Here is a 17,581-nt window from a genome sequence, read left to right on the forward strand (position 1 = left end):
GCGTTCCAAGACTCGCGCCTGAGAATTAAGTCACATCCGGAAAGCGGAGCGCAATTTGAAATCGTAACCGCCAAAGTGGGGCTGGATCCCGATTGCCACAGTGGATGTGTACGGAACCGGCGAGGGCCTCGGATCGTATTACTGATCGGATATTATGATGAAGAGATCGCTGCTATAGATCGGAGGGTGGATGTGTGCGGGGAACAGACGGCGAGGAGCGGGATCGCTGTAAGAGCCGCCAACACCTTCCCATCATTGTGTTATGTATCCGGGGTAGCAACACAGACCCATCTCTTCTATGGGGGAGCAACACTGACCCATCTCTTCTATGGGGGAGCAACACTGACCCATCTCTTCTATGGGGGAGCAACACTGACCCACCTCTTCTATGGGGGAGCGACACTGACCCATCTCTTCTATGGGGGAGCAACACTGACCCATCTCTTCTATGGGGGAGCAACACTGACCCACCTCTTCTATGGGGGAGCAACACTGACCCACCTCTTCTATGGGGGAGCAACACTGACCCATCTCTTCTATGGGGGAGCAACACTGACCCATCTCTTCTATGGGGGAGCGACACTGACCCACCTCTTCTATGGGGGAGCGACACTGACCCACCTCTTCTATGGGGGAGCAACACTGACCCATCTCTTCTATGGGGGAGCGACACTGACCCATCTCTTCTATGGGGGAGCAACACTGACCCATCTCTTCTATGGGGGAGCAACACTGACCCATCTCTTCTATGGGGGAGCAACACTGACCCATCTCTTCTATGGGGGAGCAACACTGACCCACCTCTTCTATGGGGGAGCGACACTGACCCATCTCTTCTATGGGGGAGCAACACTGACCCATCTCTTCTATGGGGGAGCAACACTGACCCACCTCTTCTATGGGGGAGCGACACTGACCCATCTCTTCTATGGGGGAGCGACACTGACCCACCTCTTCTATGGGGGAGCAACACTGACCCACCTCTTCTATGGGGGAGCGACACTGACCCACCTCTTCTATGGGGGAGCGACACTGACCCACCTCTTCTATGGGGGAGCGACACTGACCCACCTCTTCTATGGGGGAGCGACACTGACCCATCTCTTCTATGGGGGAGCGACACTGACCCACCTCTTCTATGGGGGAGCGACACTGACCCACCTCTTCTATGGGGGAGCGACACTGACCCACCTCTTCTATGGGGGAGCGACACTGACCCACCTCTTCTATGGGGGAGCGACACTGACCCATCTCTTCTATGGGGGAGCGACACTGACCCATCTCTTCTATGGGGGAGCAACACTGACCCATCTCTTCTATGGGGGAGCAACACTGACCCATCTCTTCTATGGGGGAGCAACACTGACCCACCTCTTCTATGGGGGAGCAAAACTGACCCATCTCTTCTATGGGGGAGCGACACTGACCCACCTCTTCTATGGGGGAGCGACACTGACCCACCTCTTCTATGGGGGAGCGACACTGACCCACCTCTTCTATGGGGGAGCGACACTGACCCATCTCTTCTATGGGGGAGCGACACTGACCCATCTCTTCTATGGGGGAGCAACACTGACCCATCTCTTCTATGGGGGAGCAACACTGACCCATCTCTTCTATGGGGGAGCAACACTGACCCACCTCTTCTATGGGGGAGCAAAACTGACCCATCTCTTCTATGGGGGCGCAACACAGACCCATCTCTTCTATGGGGGAGCAACACTGACCCATCTCTTCTATGGGGGAGCAACACTGACCCATCCTTGGTGTCAGTGGGTGGAATAGTGTCCCATCCTTGGTGTCAGTGGGTGGAATAGTGTCCCATCCTTGGTGTCAGTGGGTGGAATAGTGCCCCATCCTTGGTGTCAGTGGGTGGAATAGTGCCCCATCCTTGGTGTCAGTGGGTGGAATAGTGTCCCATCCTTGGTGTCAGTGGGTGGAATAGTGTCCCATCCTTGGTGTCAGTGGGTGGAAGAGTGTCCCATCCTTGGTGTCAGTGGGTGGAAGAGTGTCCCATCCTTGGTGTCAGTGGGTGGAAGAGTGTCCCATCCTTGGTGTCAGTGGGTGGAATAGTGCCCCATCCTTGGTGTCAGTGGGTGGAATAGTGCCCCATCCTTGGTGTCAGTGGGTGGAATAGTGCCCCATCCTTGGTGTCAGTGGGTGGAATAGTGTCCCATCCTTGGTGTCAGTGGGTGGAATAGTGTCCCATCCTTGGTGTCAGTGGGTGGAATAGTGCCCCATCCTTGGTGTCAGTGGGTGGAATAGTGCCCCATCCTTGGTGTCAGTGGGTGGAATAGTGCCCCATCCTTGGTGTCAGTGGGTGGAATAGTGCCCCATCCTTGGTGTCAGTGGGTGGAATAGTGCCCCATCCTTGGCGTCAGTGGGAGGAATAGTGCTCCATACTTGGTGTCAGTGGGAGGAATAGTGCTCCATACTTGGTGTCAGTGGGTGGAATAGTGCCCCAAGAAGAAAGGCAAGCATTGGAGAGCAGTGATGTGTAGTATTAGATCTGGGTGATGAATGTTTCTCTATCTTGCTGTGGAGAGGTGCAGACAGTGGAGTGTCTAGGGGGAGGCTCTCCTCAATGCCCCCTAGCTCTGCAGGGCAAGCCTGTGTGCCGAACAGTGGTGTCACTAGAGACATGGGGGGGGGGGGGGGGTTGGAGGGTATCCATGGGTGGAAGGTCTTGATGGTAGAGCCAGGCAGAGGGTTTGGTATGGTATCCATAGGCGGACTGTCTAGGTGGTATCCCTGGGCGGAGCATCTTGAAAGTAGTGCCAGACGGAGGGTCTGGGGGCGTTTCCCTGGGCAGAGGGTCTTGAAAGTAGCGCCAGGCGGAGGGTCTGAAGAATGACCGCTAGGAGACCACTCGCCAAACAAGCTGGCACTTCCGATGCCCCCTTGCTCTCCAGGGCACAGGGGGCAAAGAAGTGTCTTTAATTTATTTATTTTTTAACTCAAAACCAAAAATGTAATTCATTGCAGCTTACCAACCATTAGATGTGGTGGCTGCATTCGTTTTCTTTTCTTTGTTTTTTTTTCCCCACTGTAGTAGTAAATAGTTTGTCGCATCCCTTTAAAGGGGTTGTAAAGGTAATTTTTTCCCCTAAGTAGCTTCCTTTACCTTAGTGCAGTCCTCCTTCACTTACCTCATCCTTCCATTTTTCTTTTAAATGTCCTTATTTCTTTTGAGAAATCCTCACTTCCTGTTTTTCTGTCTGTAACTCCACACAGTAATGCAAGGCTTTCTCCCTGGTGTGGAGTGTCGTGCTCGCCCCCTCCCTTGGACTACAGGAGAGTCAGGACGCCCACTAACGCACAGCTCCTTTCTCTATCTGCAACGTAGAGAGCGTCCTGACTCTCCTGTGGTCCAAGGGAGAGGGCGAGCACGACACTCCACACCAGGGAGAAAGCCTTGCATTACTGTGTGGAGTTACAGACGGAAGAACAGGAAGTGAGGATTTCTCAGAAGAAAAAGGACATTTAAAAGCAAAATGGAAGGATGAGGTAAGTGAAGGAGGACTGCACTAAGGTAAAGGAAGATATTTAGGAGAAAACAATTGTACCTTTACAACCCCTTTAACTGCTACATCTACAGTACAGTTAGACTTACTAGCTGGATTACCAGGAAAAAATAAAATGTTTTGGCTGGCACTGAGCTTTAATTTGAGGGTGTGATCTGTAGTATTTATCAGTACGAAAATAGTGAGCAAAATAGATCTTATAAATAATTCTGTCATCGGTATTTGACCCATTTTAGTAGAGTGAAGACGAGTGTCTGTCATATGTCTTCATTGTTGCGTTTTGTTCCTTCCTTTAGGCTATGCAAACTCCTGCTGACGGGGTGTCGACCCCCAAAAGTAAGTCGGCATCGCGCAGCAGCGCCCCCTACCAGAACTCTAGGTACCCTCTTGGATGCCTAACTTCTGCCCGGCGACGTTTATCATACCGTCTCCTGTCCAAGCGGAGGGTACCACCGAGCACACCTTTCCAGGTAAGTTCTCTTAGCCTATAATACACATGGGTTTGCAAAGAGAGAACATCATGGAAGGGGTAAATTCCAACTTCTTCTGAAAACACTTTTTTTCTGTCAAGGAAGCAATATTGAAAATGTTTTTGGAGAATGGCACCGTGTTTCATGATACTCATCAAGTATGAGCGAAACATGGTCCAAAGGGTGAAGTAAGCCTTTAACCACTTCATTATCGCGCTATCTCCGAAAGACGGCAACATGGATGCCCTCGTTCTGGGAGGGCATCCATGGACGTTCTCCCACCAAGCGCCCTGTGTCCATAGGACATAACTGATCAGAGTAAAGGGGCAATCACAGTGGCCCCTTACCATGTGATCAGCTGTGTCCAATCACAGCTGATTACATGTAAACAGACTTGCCGGTTATCAGCATTTTCTTCCTCATATGCTGTGTCTGTGTGAGGAAAGGAGTGCTGATTACCATCAAGGCGGTCATACACAGATAATCGGGCACTGATCATTAGTGCTGCCTCATCGTGCGCACATTAGTGATCAAGAAAAATTATTTGCAAAATTTCATAAATTTTTTTATTTTTTCCTGTTTTTATTTTTTATTTTTTTGTTTAGCAAAAAATAAAAAATCTGTGGTGATTAAATACCACCAAAAAGAAAAGCTCTCTGTCTCTCTAAAAAAATTATCACTCAAAGTGTGAGAGTGCTGAAAATTGGCCTGGACAAGAAGCGGGTGAAAGTGCCCTGGTAGGGAAGTGAAGGAATACCAGACTTATTCAATAATCAATATTAAAGCGGGTGTATACCTGCATAATTTTTTTTTTTAAACCTATAAGACAAAAGGCATAATGAGCTAGTGTGCACCGCATACTAGCTCATTATGAAATACTTACCTTAGAAATAGGCGTCAGCAGGTGAATCCCGGTCCACGCCAAGGGAGCTGACATTTTCCCTCGGCGTGTCTTCTGGGTATCGCGGCTCCAGCGCTGTGAGTGGCACTGTGAACCACGCGTGGGAGACTTCTTTCTGGCAAGGTCCGGCAGCGTCTGCTGGCATTCAGAGCGCATGCGCTGCTGACGTCAGCGGCTGCATGCAAAGGGAATATCCCCTAAACCAGGGATATGCAATTAGCGGACCTCCAGCTGTTGCAAAACTACAAGTCCCATCATGCCCCTGCCTCTGGGTGTCATGCTTGTGGCTGTCAGTCTTGCTATGCCTCATGGGACTTGTAGTTCTGCAACAGCTGGAGGTCCGCTAATTGCATATCCCTGCCCTAAACCATACAGGTTTAGGAGATATTCTTTGTATCTACAGGTAAGCCTTATTGTAGGCTTACCTGTAGGTAAAAGTTAAAAAAAGGGGTATACAACCGCTTTAAGGTGTTTAATTCAATTATTGCTGCCACCATAAACGGCATAAAATCGTAAAGAATAAACCCCAAAATAATTGCAATTTTAGGTAAGGTATAACAATTATGTTCAACCAAATAATATGCAAAGAGAGAACAAATAACACCCAGTCTCCACACGTGATTTATAGTAATCAATGATGTAAAAAAAAACTATAAACTCACAGGTTTAGCTATTATTAAAAAAAAATCATAAAATAGCAGACGGCATCAATTTGTTGATTGCAAATACAAAAGTTAAAATTACTACTATGCAGTGCTAATCTAATATTGCATATAATGTATAAAGTCCATGTGGTTGGTTTTTAAAGAGACCGTCGAAAGCCCCGCCCCCACTTCAGTGTGATAAATGATACAACACCACAGTGTATCCAGTAAGTTTCCTTACCACAGCGGTTGGACCCTCAAGTTATATGGTGGTCATGTGCCCACGTGACGCAGGTTTCACCCAAACTCGGCACTGGACATGAGGTGAAGTGGCTCGCATCAATGGTCTGTGGGCTGTAAATGCAGACTCCAAACCAAGGAGGGTTAAAGAAAACGGTATCGCGATCATATACACAGTCGGCTCCGGGATCAAATGAAACTCAGCAAAGTAATAAACCTAAAGGATCCTATAGTGAAGCCCGTAATGAAAAAACAAACCTCCAATAAAATCAGGCATCAAACGGAATAGACAAAATAGCCATTGCTAGTAGCGTGCTTGCGTCATACGCCTAACGTGTTTCGTCATCAGTAGACCTCATTAGTCGATTCCAGTATATATGGCGAGTTAACTGCTAAAATAAGTTTGAAATTCAAGACTTGCCTGGGTGTAACAAGATGTCCGCTGCCTCCTTCATGTTATGTCCGATTTAAAAAAAACTATTGGAACGCATAGTGCATGCGCAATAAGCAATTTTGTCTGAAACTTCAGTTGCATTTTCTGATGGGTAGCAGTATTCTGATAGAACACCGGCTACTTACATTTATCTGCATTCGATACATGATCAGAGGACACTTGAAGCCTGAGCACTGATACTTTCAGACTCTTTATTTGGATCTATTGCGACCCTGAAATGAGCGCCATCTTCTCCTACCATATGTACCATAGGATATGCTTTTAATACTTAACTACCAGACCATATTGCTGGTCAAAGACCAAAGCACTTTTTGCGATTCGGCACTGCGTCGCTTTAACTGACAATTGCGCGGTCGTGCGACGTTGCTCCCAAACAAAATTGGCGTCCTTTTTTCCCCACAAATAGAGCTTTCTTTCGGTGGTATTTGATCACCTCTGCGGTTTTTAGTTTTTGCGCTATAAACAAAAATAGAGCGACAATTTTGAAAAAAATGAATATTTTTTTGCTATAATATCCCCCAAAAATATATAAAAAAAAACATTTTTTTCCTCAGTTTAGGCCAATTAGTAGTCTTCTACATATTTTTCGTAAAAAAAATCGCAATAAGCGTTTATTGATTGGTTTGCGCAAAAGTTATAGCGTTTAAAAAATAGGGGTTATTTTTATGGCATTTTTATTAAGTAATGGCGGCGATTAGCTTTTTTTTTTTTTTTTTTATTTTTTTTCTCTCTGTACTGCGAAATTGTTGGCGGACACTTTTGACACTTTTTTGGGATTATTGGCATTTTTATAACATTCGGTGCTATAAAAATGCCACTGGCAGTGAAGGGGTAACACTAGGGGGCGGGGAAGGGGTTAAGTATGTTCCCTGGGTGTGTTCTAACTGTAGGGGGGGGGGGGGCTTCACTAGGGGAAACGCTGATCTTCTGTTCATACATTGTATGAACAGAAGATCAGCATTTCTCCCCCTGACAGGACCGGGAGCTGTGTGTTAACACACAGCTCCTGGTCCTCGCTCTGCAACGAGCAATTGCGTGTGCGCGGCGATCGCGCCCGCCGGGCACGCGCGCCTTGTGGCCTGTGCGAGAGCCGACGTATAGCTGCGTGCTCTCGTGCAGGGGAGTCTACATGCCGCCGTAAAACGACGGCGGCTGGTCGGCAACCAGTTAAGATGACAAAGTGCTATTACTGTACATGTGATGTCTATATGCTTAAAGACCAGCAATACCTTTCCTTCATGTATACTGCTCTTTCTACCTATGTTAACAAACATTTTCTTTAAAGAAAATCCGGTATTTTTATGTGTTTTTCATACAAGACATCTCTTTATTGTCCGTTTTCAGGAAACCCTCGATCAACAGAAGGGAGCTTTGTTGCTCCAAAAACAATGGACTCTTTACAGTGTGACGCCGATGCATAATTTTTCATATAACAAGCTAAAGGAATACTCCAAGCACTTATCTGCCACCATTGCGGCTGAAAAGCAGAAGGGTGTTGCTGTTGATCCGGGGGCAGACTTTAACCTCAAAGCCAGCTTTTCCTGTCTGCCTGGACTCCGGGGGAAAGAGAAAGATCCAACTGCAGTACTAGTTCAGGTGAGTGCGTCTGCACTGGACTAGTCTCATAAACTATTTCTGGGCAAAGAAAATTAAAAAATCCTCTGCCATACGGCACATTTCACCATGTTTTGGCTCTGCTGCAAGTACAGAAAAATACCTAAAATAAAAAGATAATGAAACTTCCGTGCTGCTATGTGTGGTTCTATAAATAGATAGGTGATCAATTATACAAATGTGCTTGAGGTTGCTGCTTAAAGTGGATGTAAACCCTTACAGACCACTTTTACCTACTGGTAAGGATAGATTAATGCTTACCTGTAGGTGCGAGAAATATCTCCTAAACCTGCACGGTTTAGGAGATGTCTACGGTGCAAGTCTCTAGTGTAAATAACGGCGCAGGCGCACTTTAGAAAAGGCGATCGTGCCATTTCCAAAGTAGGATGCAACGTCATTGAGGCTCTGTCAAATCACATCGCCGGAGCCGCGATACCCGGGAGAGATGGCGGCGCCGGAGGAGGGGAACGAGGACCGCTGCGGGGGCTTCAATCTCAGGTATGCAATTCATAATGAGCTAGTATCGCCCTTGATGTTAACCCCTTCCCTGTCAGTGTCATTTATACAGTGAAAACAATAGTCTAGTACAGGGCGCGACAAATCCGGTCGCCATGGCGACTAGAAATAGGGTCCTGGCGCCTTGGCTTGGAAGGGGGGCGCCATCTGGTGGTGAGCCATTGGTATTACAAGTTATTACCACCAGATGTGTAAGCTGGCGCCATCTGGTGGTGGCCTTTGGTATTACAAGTTAAGCATTACAAGTTAAACAGCAACTCTAATGTAATTTTTCACTATTTTCACTGCCATCTTCTTCCCTCTAATTAGAACCCCCAAACATTATATATATATATTTTTTTTTTATCCTAACACCCTAGAGAATAAAATGGAGATTGTTGCAATACTTTCTGTCACGCCGTATTTGCGCAGCGGTCTTACAAGCGCACTTTTTTGGGAAAAAATTACTTTTTTTTTTATTAAAAAATAAGACAACAGTAAAGTTATCCCCATTTTTTTAAATATTATGAAAGATAATGTTACGCCGAGTAAATTCATACCCAACATGTCACGCTTCAAAATTGCGTCCGCTCGTGGAATGCCGACAAACTTTTACCCTTTAAAATCTTCATAGGCGACGTTTAAAAAAATCTACAGGTTGCATGTTTTGAGTTGCAGAGGAGGCTAGAATTATTGCTCTCGTTCTACCAATCGTGGCGATACCTCACGTGTGGTTTGAACACCGTTTACATATGTGGGCGCTGCTCACGTATGTGTTCGCTTCTGCGCGCAAGCTCGTCGGGACGGGGCGCGTTTTCTGGCTCCTAACTTTTTTAGCTGGCTCCTAGATTCCAAGCAAATTTGTCAAACCCTGGTCTAGTAAACCCAGGTAGCGCAATACAAACCATTCTTTAAAAAGCATAGAAAAATCAAATCAATATGGGCACATTTGGTGTAGTCCATAAAAAGTTTCAAGGTTGGCTGTTATAAACAAACGAAGGTGAAACAATTCAGTCCTTGATGATTACATATGCTAATGTTGCTGACGCCAACACCTCCACACGTGCAGAAAGAGAAGAGGAGGGGGTGTGCGAAGAAACCCCCTCTTGTGAAAACTCTTACCAAAAAGAGCTTGATCAGTACGCATAAATCACAAGGTATTGTACTTTCCCCACGGGTGTGTCCTCTCCCGTGCCAGACACTATAGTCTCTCTCTCTAACATGGCGTAATCTCGTTTTCATAGTTTTTAATTCCGTTTAAAAACAACCCCCCCCCCCCCTTTTTGTGCGTGTACTCGAGAGAGGAGCCGGACTGCAGGAGTTGGGAGTAGGCAGGCCTACCCCAGAGGCAATCTGCCACCTTTCTCCATGCCCCGGGTGTGTGAGGGGGTCCTCCCACACAGCCCGCCCTACCTGCTCCGCTTTGAAGCCCAACGGGGCAGAGGGACTCCCTATAAGGGAGTGAGAGGATCTAGCCCGCTCAACCAGCCCCGTTAGACCTTCGCCTCTCTTTTTAGAGACCGCGTGGTCAAAGTGCGTGCATGTTAACACAATTTCGAGTGCGTGTAAGTGTGGTGGTTTTTGTGAAGGGGGGTGGGCGTACTAAGCGCAGGCTTACCTCGCATAGCACACCCACCGGGAGCCGGGCTGAGACCACCAAACTCAATTCACATGTAGCCAAGACCGGCATCCGAACCCCTAGCTGCAGAGGTGAATGGCTTGTCAGCGCAGTGTCAATCGCGTTGAGCCACCGCAGCTCCCTAAAACAACCCCCCTTTTAAGAAATACACTTAGAAAAATATGCATAAAGCTAGACACTGTTCACATATAATCAGCATAGAAGATTCATAAGGGTGACTGTACGGCGTCTCCTACCACACTGTCTGCCACAATGTTGCAGTCCCGCTACAAATCGCTGATCGCCGTCATTACTTTAAAAAAAATAAAAATATTTCTTGTGAAAAAAAAATAATTAAAAGTCCATAAATCTATCCCATAGTTTGTAGACGCTATTTTTTTTTTTGTGTAAATCAATCAATATTTGCTTATTTTTTTAACAATAATATGTAGCAGAATACATATTGGCCTAAATTGATGAAGCGATTTGATAAAAAAAAAATCAAAAATGATTAGCTATGTGTTTTAGCAGAAAGTAAAGACTCATTTTTTTATTTTCCAAATTGTCGCGTTTTTTTTTGTTTTTGTTTTTTAGTGCAAAAATAAAAACTGCAGCGGTGATCAAATACCACCCTTTACTTCCCCCGCTACTTTCTTTAGCCTCTGGGAGCAGAGGGTAATGTTGGGAGCTTCCAGGTATGGGGTGCATGTGTGCTGGCCTAAGTAACTGGTCCACTTTAACATCGCCCTCCCTGGCAGCGCAGCCTTTCCTTCTCCACGCTACTAATTTTAATGTTTTTCTTTTTTCTTCTCTCTGCCAGATTGCTGGAAAATCCCAAACTCAGCATTCCAAGTCGGGCACAGAAGAGCGGATTGTGTGGACTGGTTGGTTCTGTGGGACATACGCGGAGGAGGACATTTTGGAAGTGATACCACAGACATTCACCTGTCTTCCACTGTTTCTTATTAACGGGTCAGAGACGTTCACCACTATAGTGGGCACTTGGTTCCAACAGGCGTTTGACTGCTGTTTTGGTAAACTGGTGATCAGGTCACATGATCTTAGGTGGTTGGCAGCTATGTGCGCAGGATATGAAGTGCATGGGCATGTGCCCACCACAGAACTGGTATTCTCTGTGCCAGTGGAGCCACACATGGACATCTCTTTTGCCATTCACCCGGAGGATTTTAAAACCCTGTGGAATAACATTCAAAAATCGAAGGACGAGGTGACGGTGGAGGAAGTAGAACATTTATTTCAATGTCTTTATTCACATTTCTTCAGACACTTTAAAATCCACTTATCGGCGACGCAGCTGGTAAAGGTGACTGTGGCTGTGGTCTCGGCACACTGTGACGGCAAAGTAAAGGTAAGCTTGTGATGTGTAAACGTACATTTTAGTAGCTGTGTAAGGTGTTCACAGCACCTGTTACAAGATTTCATTTAACTTTAAAGTGATTCTAAACATTGGATTTTCTTTTTCTTTTTTTAAATAACAAATATGACCTGTTCTGTGCAATGGTTTTGCACAGAGCAGCCCAATCGGGTCCTCTGCCAGCGCTCCTGGCTCCTGCCAAGTGCCCCCACAGCAAGCAGATTCCTTTGGGGGCTCCTGAGACGCTGTTCTGCGTGTCCATACACACACACACAGCCATGTTTTCACCCCGCCTCCCTCTCTCTACTCATTGGCTTACTGGCTGTGATTGACAGTGGTGGGAGGCTCTCAGCCAATGAGGAGGGAGGGACCCGGGACAGCAAGGCTTTTGTGGACATCGCTGGATCCAGATGGGGCTCAGGCAGGTATCGGTCGGGGGGGGGGGGGGGGGGGAGAGACTGCTGTTGCGCACACAGAAGTTTTTTTTTTTTTTTTTTTTTTTGCCTTTTGTGCATGAAGGTAAAACTTTGAGCTTTTACAACTATTTTAGTAGTGGAGTTTAAATGGTTTATTTGGACCCAGCTGATTCTAACTATTTACTTCACCAAGAGACAGCAGTTGTGTGCGCTGTATGAACTATTTGTAGCCTCGGCTACATACAGTATACAGTGCTGTGTTCCAGCAGAGGGATGAGGACTTCCCGTCCCAATCCCAGATCAAAACTAGGGTTGTCCCGATACCACTATTTAAAGACCGAATACAAGAGTACCGATTTCTTTTTGCGATTTAAAAAAAAAAAAAAAACTTTATTGGGAGAAAATTGCACAACTCTACTAAGCACACAGCCAATATAACAAAGGAGTGGCTACTGGACAACTGTTAATGTCCTTGAGTGGCCCAGACTTGAACCTGATCACATCTCTGGAGAGATCTGAAAATGATTGTGCACCGACACTCCCCATCCAACCTGATGGAGCTTAAGAGGTCCTGCAAAGAAGCATCTGTTCAAAAATAGCTGTGCCAGGCTTGTAGCATCATACTTGAAAAGAATTGTGGCTGTAATTGGTGCCAAAGGTGTTTCACAAAGGCTGTGAATACTTATGTACATGTGATAATTTATTGGGGGAAAAAATTAAATGCATTTACAAATCTTCTTTCATGTTGTCATTATGGATTATTGTTTGTAGAATTTTGAGGGATTTTTTTTTTTTTTTTTTACTAATAATGGTGGTGATCTGCGATTTTTAGCTGTATTGCTACGGATAGATCGGAGACTTTTGACACTTTTTTTGGCATTTGTACAGTACAGCGATCAGTGCTATAAACATGCACTGGGGTTAATTGTGTGTTCCCTCGGTGTGTTCTAACTGTATGGGAATAGGATTGACTAGGAGAGGAGACGTATTGTTTTTCCTACTTAGTAGGAACAAACGATATGGCTCCTCTCCTCTGACAGAACAGGGATTTATGTCTACACACACACACACACACAAATCCCTGTGCTGGCACTAGTGCACGCGATCACACGTGGCCGGTGGCGACCGTGCCCGCAGGCTACAAGCAGCGGGCACTTGCACCCCTCTGGTGGCCATAAAAGGGTAGGACATACCCCTATGGGATTTCACCCAAAGAGCCATTGTGCCGCGTGACACGGTCGGGAACCGGTTAAAGCACCCACTTTAAATGAGATTTAAACCAGGGCTCGACAAATCCCTGGTAACTAGAAATTGCATCCTGGCACCTGGGCTTTTGTCAGCCGTCCACTTCTACCTCCCCCTGCTGATCGGGCTATAGCTGAAAGATGGTTTATAGCACTGTCATCCTCGGGCTTTCACACTGGAGACAATGGAGCAGCTGGTTTGAGGGCGGATTGCAGGCGCTATTTTTAACGCTATAATAGCACCTGCAATACGCCCTCGGTGTGAAAGGGGTCTTAGCCACTGAGGCCTGTTTCTCTTTCAGACAGGTCATATGATTCCTGTTGGTGTCTTTTGGTAGAAAGCTTGTTGTTGGCAAGTGTCCATCCCATTCCCTGCCATGCTCTTTCCAATTCTAATGCCTGACTTAAACTGTAGTAAAATAATTTTAGTTAATCTGCAGATATGTACAAAAAGAGTTTAACCCTTTTGTTGATTATTGGCCAAATAGTGTACACTTGGACATCTCCTTGTGCATATCTACATATCTGACAGAGCAGCATGAAGGCATCTACTAATGCTTCCCTACTATCTGCCTAAACCTGGTGAAATTTCCCCAAAGCTGATCCTTAAAACAGAGTTCCGGGGAATTTTTTTTTTAAAAGCAAACGGCTACACATACTGTAGCTGCTGGCTTTTAATAAATGGACACTTACCTGTCCTGCAGTCCCTTGATGTCTGCACCCAAGCTAATGTTTCCATCAGCTGTCGACTGCTGCCGCCATCATTGCAGGTAAGGGAACTTGGCAGTGTAGCCTTTCGGCTTCACACCGGGAACCCTACTGCGCATGCGCGGGGTCCCGCTCCTCTCTCCTATTAGCCCAGCGGCCAGGGGAGGAGGAGGGAGCCCCTCGGTGATGTCACGGCCGGAAGTGGGAAAGGATACCTGTCAAAGGCAGGTATCCTGTCTCCCCCCCCCCCCCCCCCCCCAAAGGTGCCAATTGTGGCACCGGTGAGGGGGAGGGAATCTGATGAGCGGAAGTTCCACTTTAGGCCCCTTTCACATTGAGGAGTTTTTCAGGCGGTAAAGCGCTAAAAATAGCGCTGCTATCCCGCCTGAAAAACTCCTGCACTGCAGACTCAATGTGAAAGCCCGAGGGCTTTCACACTGAGGCGATGCGCTGGCGGGAGACAAAAAAATCTCCTGTCGGCAGCATCTTTGGAGCGGTGAGAGGAGCGGCATGTATACCGCTCCTTCACCGCTCCTTCCCATTGAAAACAATGGGAACCGCGGCAATACCGCCCGCAATGCGCCTCTATAGAGGCGCATTGCGGGCGGTATTAACTCTTTATCGGCCGCTAGCGGGGGTTAATACCGCACCGCTAGCGGCCGAATCCCGTGGTAATCCCGGCGGTATAGCGCCGCTATATTTAGCGGCGTTATACCGCAACCGCAGCTCCTGCCTCAGTCTGAAAGGGGCCTTAGGGTGGAGCTCTGCTTTTAAGGAGTAGTGGGGTAACCTCTCTGTATCTAGACCAGCGTTCCATGGAACACAAGGGCTTTTCCAGAGGTTGTTGGGGGTTCCTTGAGCAAAGAGTAATTTCTGCCTCTCTAAGTTCCCACTGACCTTTTTAGCTATCCATAAGGGGATAATTCTTCCCAATGATCATAAGTGTAAGGAAAATCCTTCCCACGGACTATTACAATAATATATCATTTGTGCAGTTATAGATTTTTTTTGCAGGAGATCCTTGAGACTGGAAAGGGTTCCTCCTGTGTTGAAAAGATTAGGAAAGGTTGATCTGGACCCAAGGCTGTGGCCATACATGGATAAGTGTGTGTTTTTTTTGTTTTTTTTGTTTTTTCAAAAGAAGCCAGTTTGGCAGTCAGGCTGATGTGCAAGCGGGCCGATGTTGAGCGGTCGATATTCGATCTGTATGTACCAGGCTTTTGCAGAGATCTATTTTTACTTTGGTGCAAAATAGTTTCTGATGGGGAGAAAAATGTAAAATCGAATCCACTCCGAATCAATGTTGCATGATCAAAAATCATAAGAATTGCCAAAGGAATGACTATTGCTTCTAGTAGAGGTCTCCAAACTTTCGAAACAAAGGTCCAGTTTATTGCCCTTCACACTTTTAGGGGAGCAGGGCTGTAGCTAGTGAGAGTAGAAAATGCCCTGACATCATTGGTAGTTGTAACGGGAGGGCTCGTGGAACCCAGAAGCTCTTAGAAAGCATGAGACAGAAAATAATGGACATTCAGAATATATCTTGGATCGCTTTAACATGGGTCTGTAATTCACAATATATTCCAGGATATCTGTAAGGAACTATTACTGGTTGTTGATTCTGAACTCAACAGGTTAATTGAAAGATGTCGTCACCTCCAGCTACCTGGCTGCCTGTGTAATGTAAATTGAATCCAGACTAACTTCTAAGGATCTTTCATTGTGGCTTGTGCTAATTGACCCTGTATTGTGTGAAGGTCTATTCATGATAATGTGTGTATTGTAAGTTAACAGACAGCCTAAAGGTCAGGTGTATGAGTCATCAGCTGTAGTTAATTAGCTCATGTAAATTAGGTCAGGAGCCGGAGTCATGATGTCTGTTAAAAGATGTATTGAGGAGGATGTGTATTGGGGCTCATTAGGTAAACATTGTGTGATGTGGGTGGAGTTGGGTCATTGTTCATTTGATTACTGCAGTATCCTAAAGTGTATATAAGAGCTGTATTTCTCAATAAAGGGGTCATTCGTGTTGAACCTCAAACAGAGCTGTGTGTCTCGTTATTGGGGTTCGTTTGCCTGACTGTGGAGTGTCGGTAGCTGCCTTGTGTTCGGGAATGGAATTTCCTAAACGGCTTTAACCCCCGTCCCATTTGGGGTTCCATTACAGTAGTAAACAACGCCACCAGCTCGGTGGGTAGTGGGAATACAAATGATCAAATTTTTGGTGTTAGTGGACGAGGTAGTGGCCCCATCATTGGTGTCTGTGGACGGACTGGTGGCCCCCACCGTTTTGCATTTGTGGATGGACTGGTGGCCCCCACCGTTTTGCATTTGTGGATGGACTGGTGGCCCCCACCGTTTTGCATTTGTGGATGGACTGGTGGCCCCCACCGTTTTGCATTTGTGGATGGACTGGTGGCCCCCACCGTTTTGCATTTGTGGATGGACTGGTGGCCCCCACCGTTTTGCATTTGTGGACGGACTGGTGGCCCCCACCGTTTTGCATTTGTGGACGGACTGGTGGCCCCCACCGTTTGGCATTTGTGGACGGACTGGTGGCCCCCACCGTTTGCATTTGTGGACGGACTGGTGGCCCCCACCGTTTGCATTTGTGGACGGACTGGTGGCCCCCACCGTTTGCATTTGTGGACGGACTGGTGGCCCCCACCGTTTGCATTTGTGGACGGACTGGTGGCCCCCACCGTTGGCGTGGAGTCTGTGGATGGAATGGTTCCCCAAGGGCCGGATAAAGGGGCAAAGGCCCTCAGTTTGAAGACCTTGACTTATAGAACTGTTACAGGGCGTCAAAAAACATCCTACAAGCAGCCCTTTGGGAGCAGTGAATACACCACTCCTAAAGCACCCCTTCCAGTTGAGATGATTTTTTTAACGCCAAAGCGCCCGAAAAACGCCCCCAGTGTGAAAGGGGTCTTAGCGGAGCTTTACCAGCAGTTTTCGGGCGCTGGCAAGTGTGAAAGGGCTCTGAAAGCACTCAGACTTTCACATTGGGATTGCAGATGATGCTTCTTTCAGGCGCTTTACATGCCCTTTTTTTAACGCCAAAGGGCCTGAAAAATGCCCCAGTGTGAAAGGGGCCTTAGGTTCAAGACTATAAAATGAAGGAAAATGCATTTCTTATAGATTGTTGGTTTAATTTTCTTCTGTTTTTTATTTTATTTTTTATAGTTCTTCAGCAAAGACCATCTTGTACGAGTGCTTGGATTTTTCACAGAGATCGCAATAAACAATATTCAGTATTAACCACAAGCCAAGACTGACTTCTGTAATATATGTAAAGGACTAAAGTCACACCACATGCAAAGGAATCTGCTCTACAAGCCATCTGCACTAACCAGCCCCTCGGAGTGGAAAGCGGATCTCTTCAGCATTACTACACCGTCTGCCCATCTGGCTCCTCCATAGGGATGGCTTAAAGCACTTTTGTGTTTTTTTATAATTTTATCTGGCAGTTCCAGCATTTGTCAGTTTGTCAAATAAATTTTTTATCAGCAAGTTCTTGAGTACCTATAATAAAACCTACCTAAGGGTTATGCATGGCGGTATCCGCGTTCTGATGGGACAGGTTAACATACTAAAGCAGCCAGCATTACTTTTGTTGATTACAAAATAAAAATAACATGAGAGTCCATCTACAGCGCTGCCTACGGTCTCACATCTTAACCACTACAGATCCGCGCTATAGACAAAAGACGTCTGCAGCGCGGACCTGAAGTGCCGAGTGGACGCTGGGGGGCGCGCAGCGGGTAAACACTGTCCCGGCGCATCGCTGGGAAGCCTATGCGTGTACCTGGCGGCCGCCATGTCCGCCGGGTACACACGATCGTCGGTAACACAGCAGGGACGTGGAGCTCTGTGTG

The 17,581-nt window shown here is 46.7% G+C and overlaps 1 protein-coding gene across 1 annotated transcript; it reads left to right on the forward strand.

Moving 5' to 3' along the window:
• Nucleotides 1–14: 14 nt before the first annotated feature.
• CENPL (centromere protein L) lies at nt 15–17,335 on the forward strand. Its single transcript, XM_040360406.1, has 5 exons — nt 15–228; nt 3,821–3,994; nt 7,578–7,829; nt 10,781–11,329; nt 16,890–17,335. The coding sequence occupies exons 2-5, from the start codon at nt 3,824–3,826 to the stop codon at nt 16,962–16,964; spliced, it is 1,047 nt and encodes a 348-aa protein (XP_040216340.1). The 5' UTR covers nt 15–228; nt 3,821–3,823; the 3' UTR covers nt 16,965–17,335.
• Nucleotides 17,336–17,581: the final 246 nt, after the last annotated feature.

The sequence above is a fragment of the Rana temporaria genome, chromosome 7 (genome assembly GCF_905171775.1).
Source record: "Rana temporaria chromosome 7, aRanTem1.1, whole genome shotgun sequence".
Taxonomy (NCBI): domain Eukaryota; kingdom Metazoa; phylum Chordata; class Amphibia; order Anura; family Ranidae; genus Rana; species Rana temporaria.

What these genes read in the sequence shown, in the direction of transcription:
- CENPL (XM_040360406.1), top strand. Translation starts at nt 3,824, where the DNA reads ATGCAAACTCCTGCTGACGGGGTGTCGACCCCCAAAAGTAAGTCGGCA. An exon ending in CAACTGCAGTACTAGTTCAG is followed by an intron (nt 7,830 to 10,780) that starts GTGAGTGCGTCT and finishes TCTCTCTGCCAG; the next exon opens with ATTGCTGGAAAATCCCAAAC. An exon ending in ACTGTGACGGCAAAGTAAAG is followed by an intron (nt 11,330 to 16,889) that starts GTAAGCTTGTGA and finishes TATTTTTTATAG; the next exon opens with TTCTTCAGCAAAGACCATCT.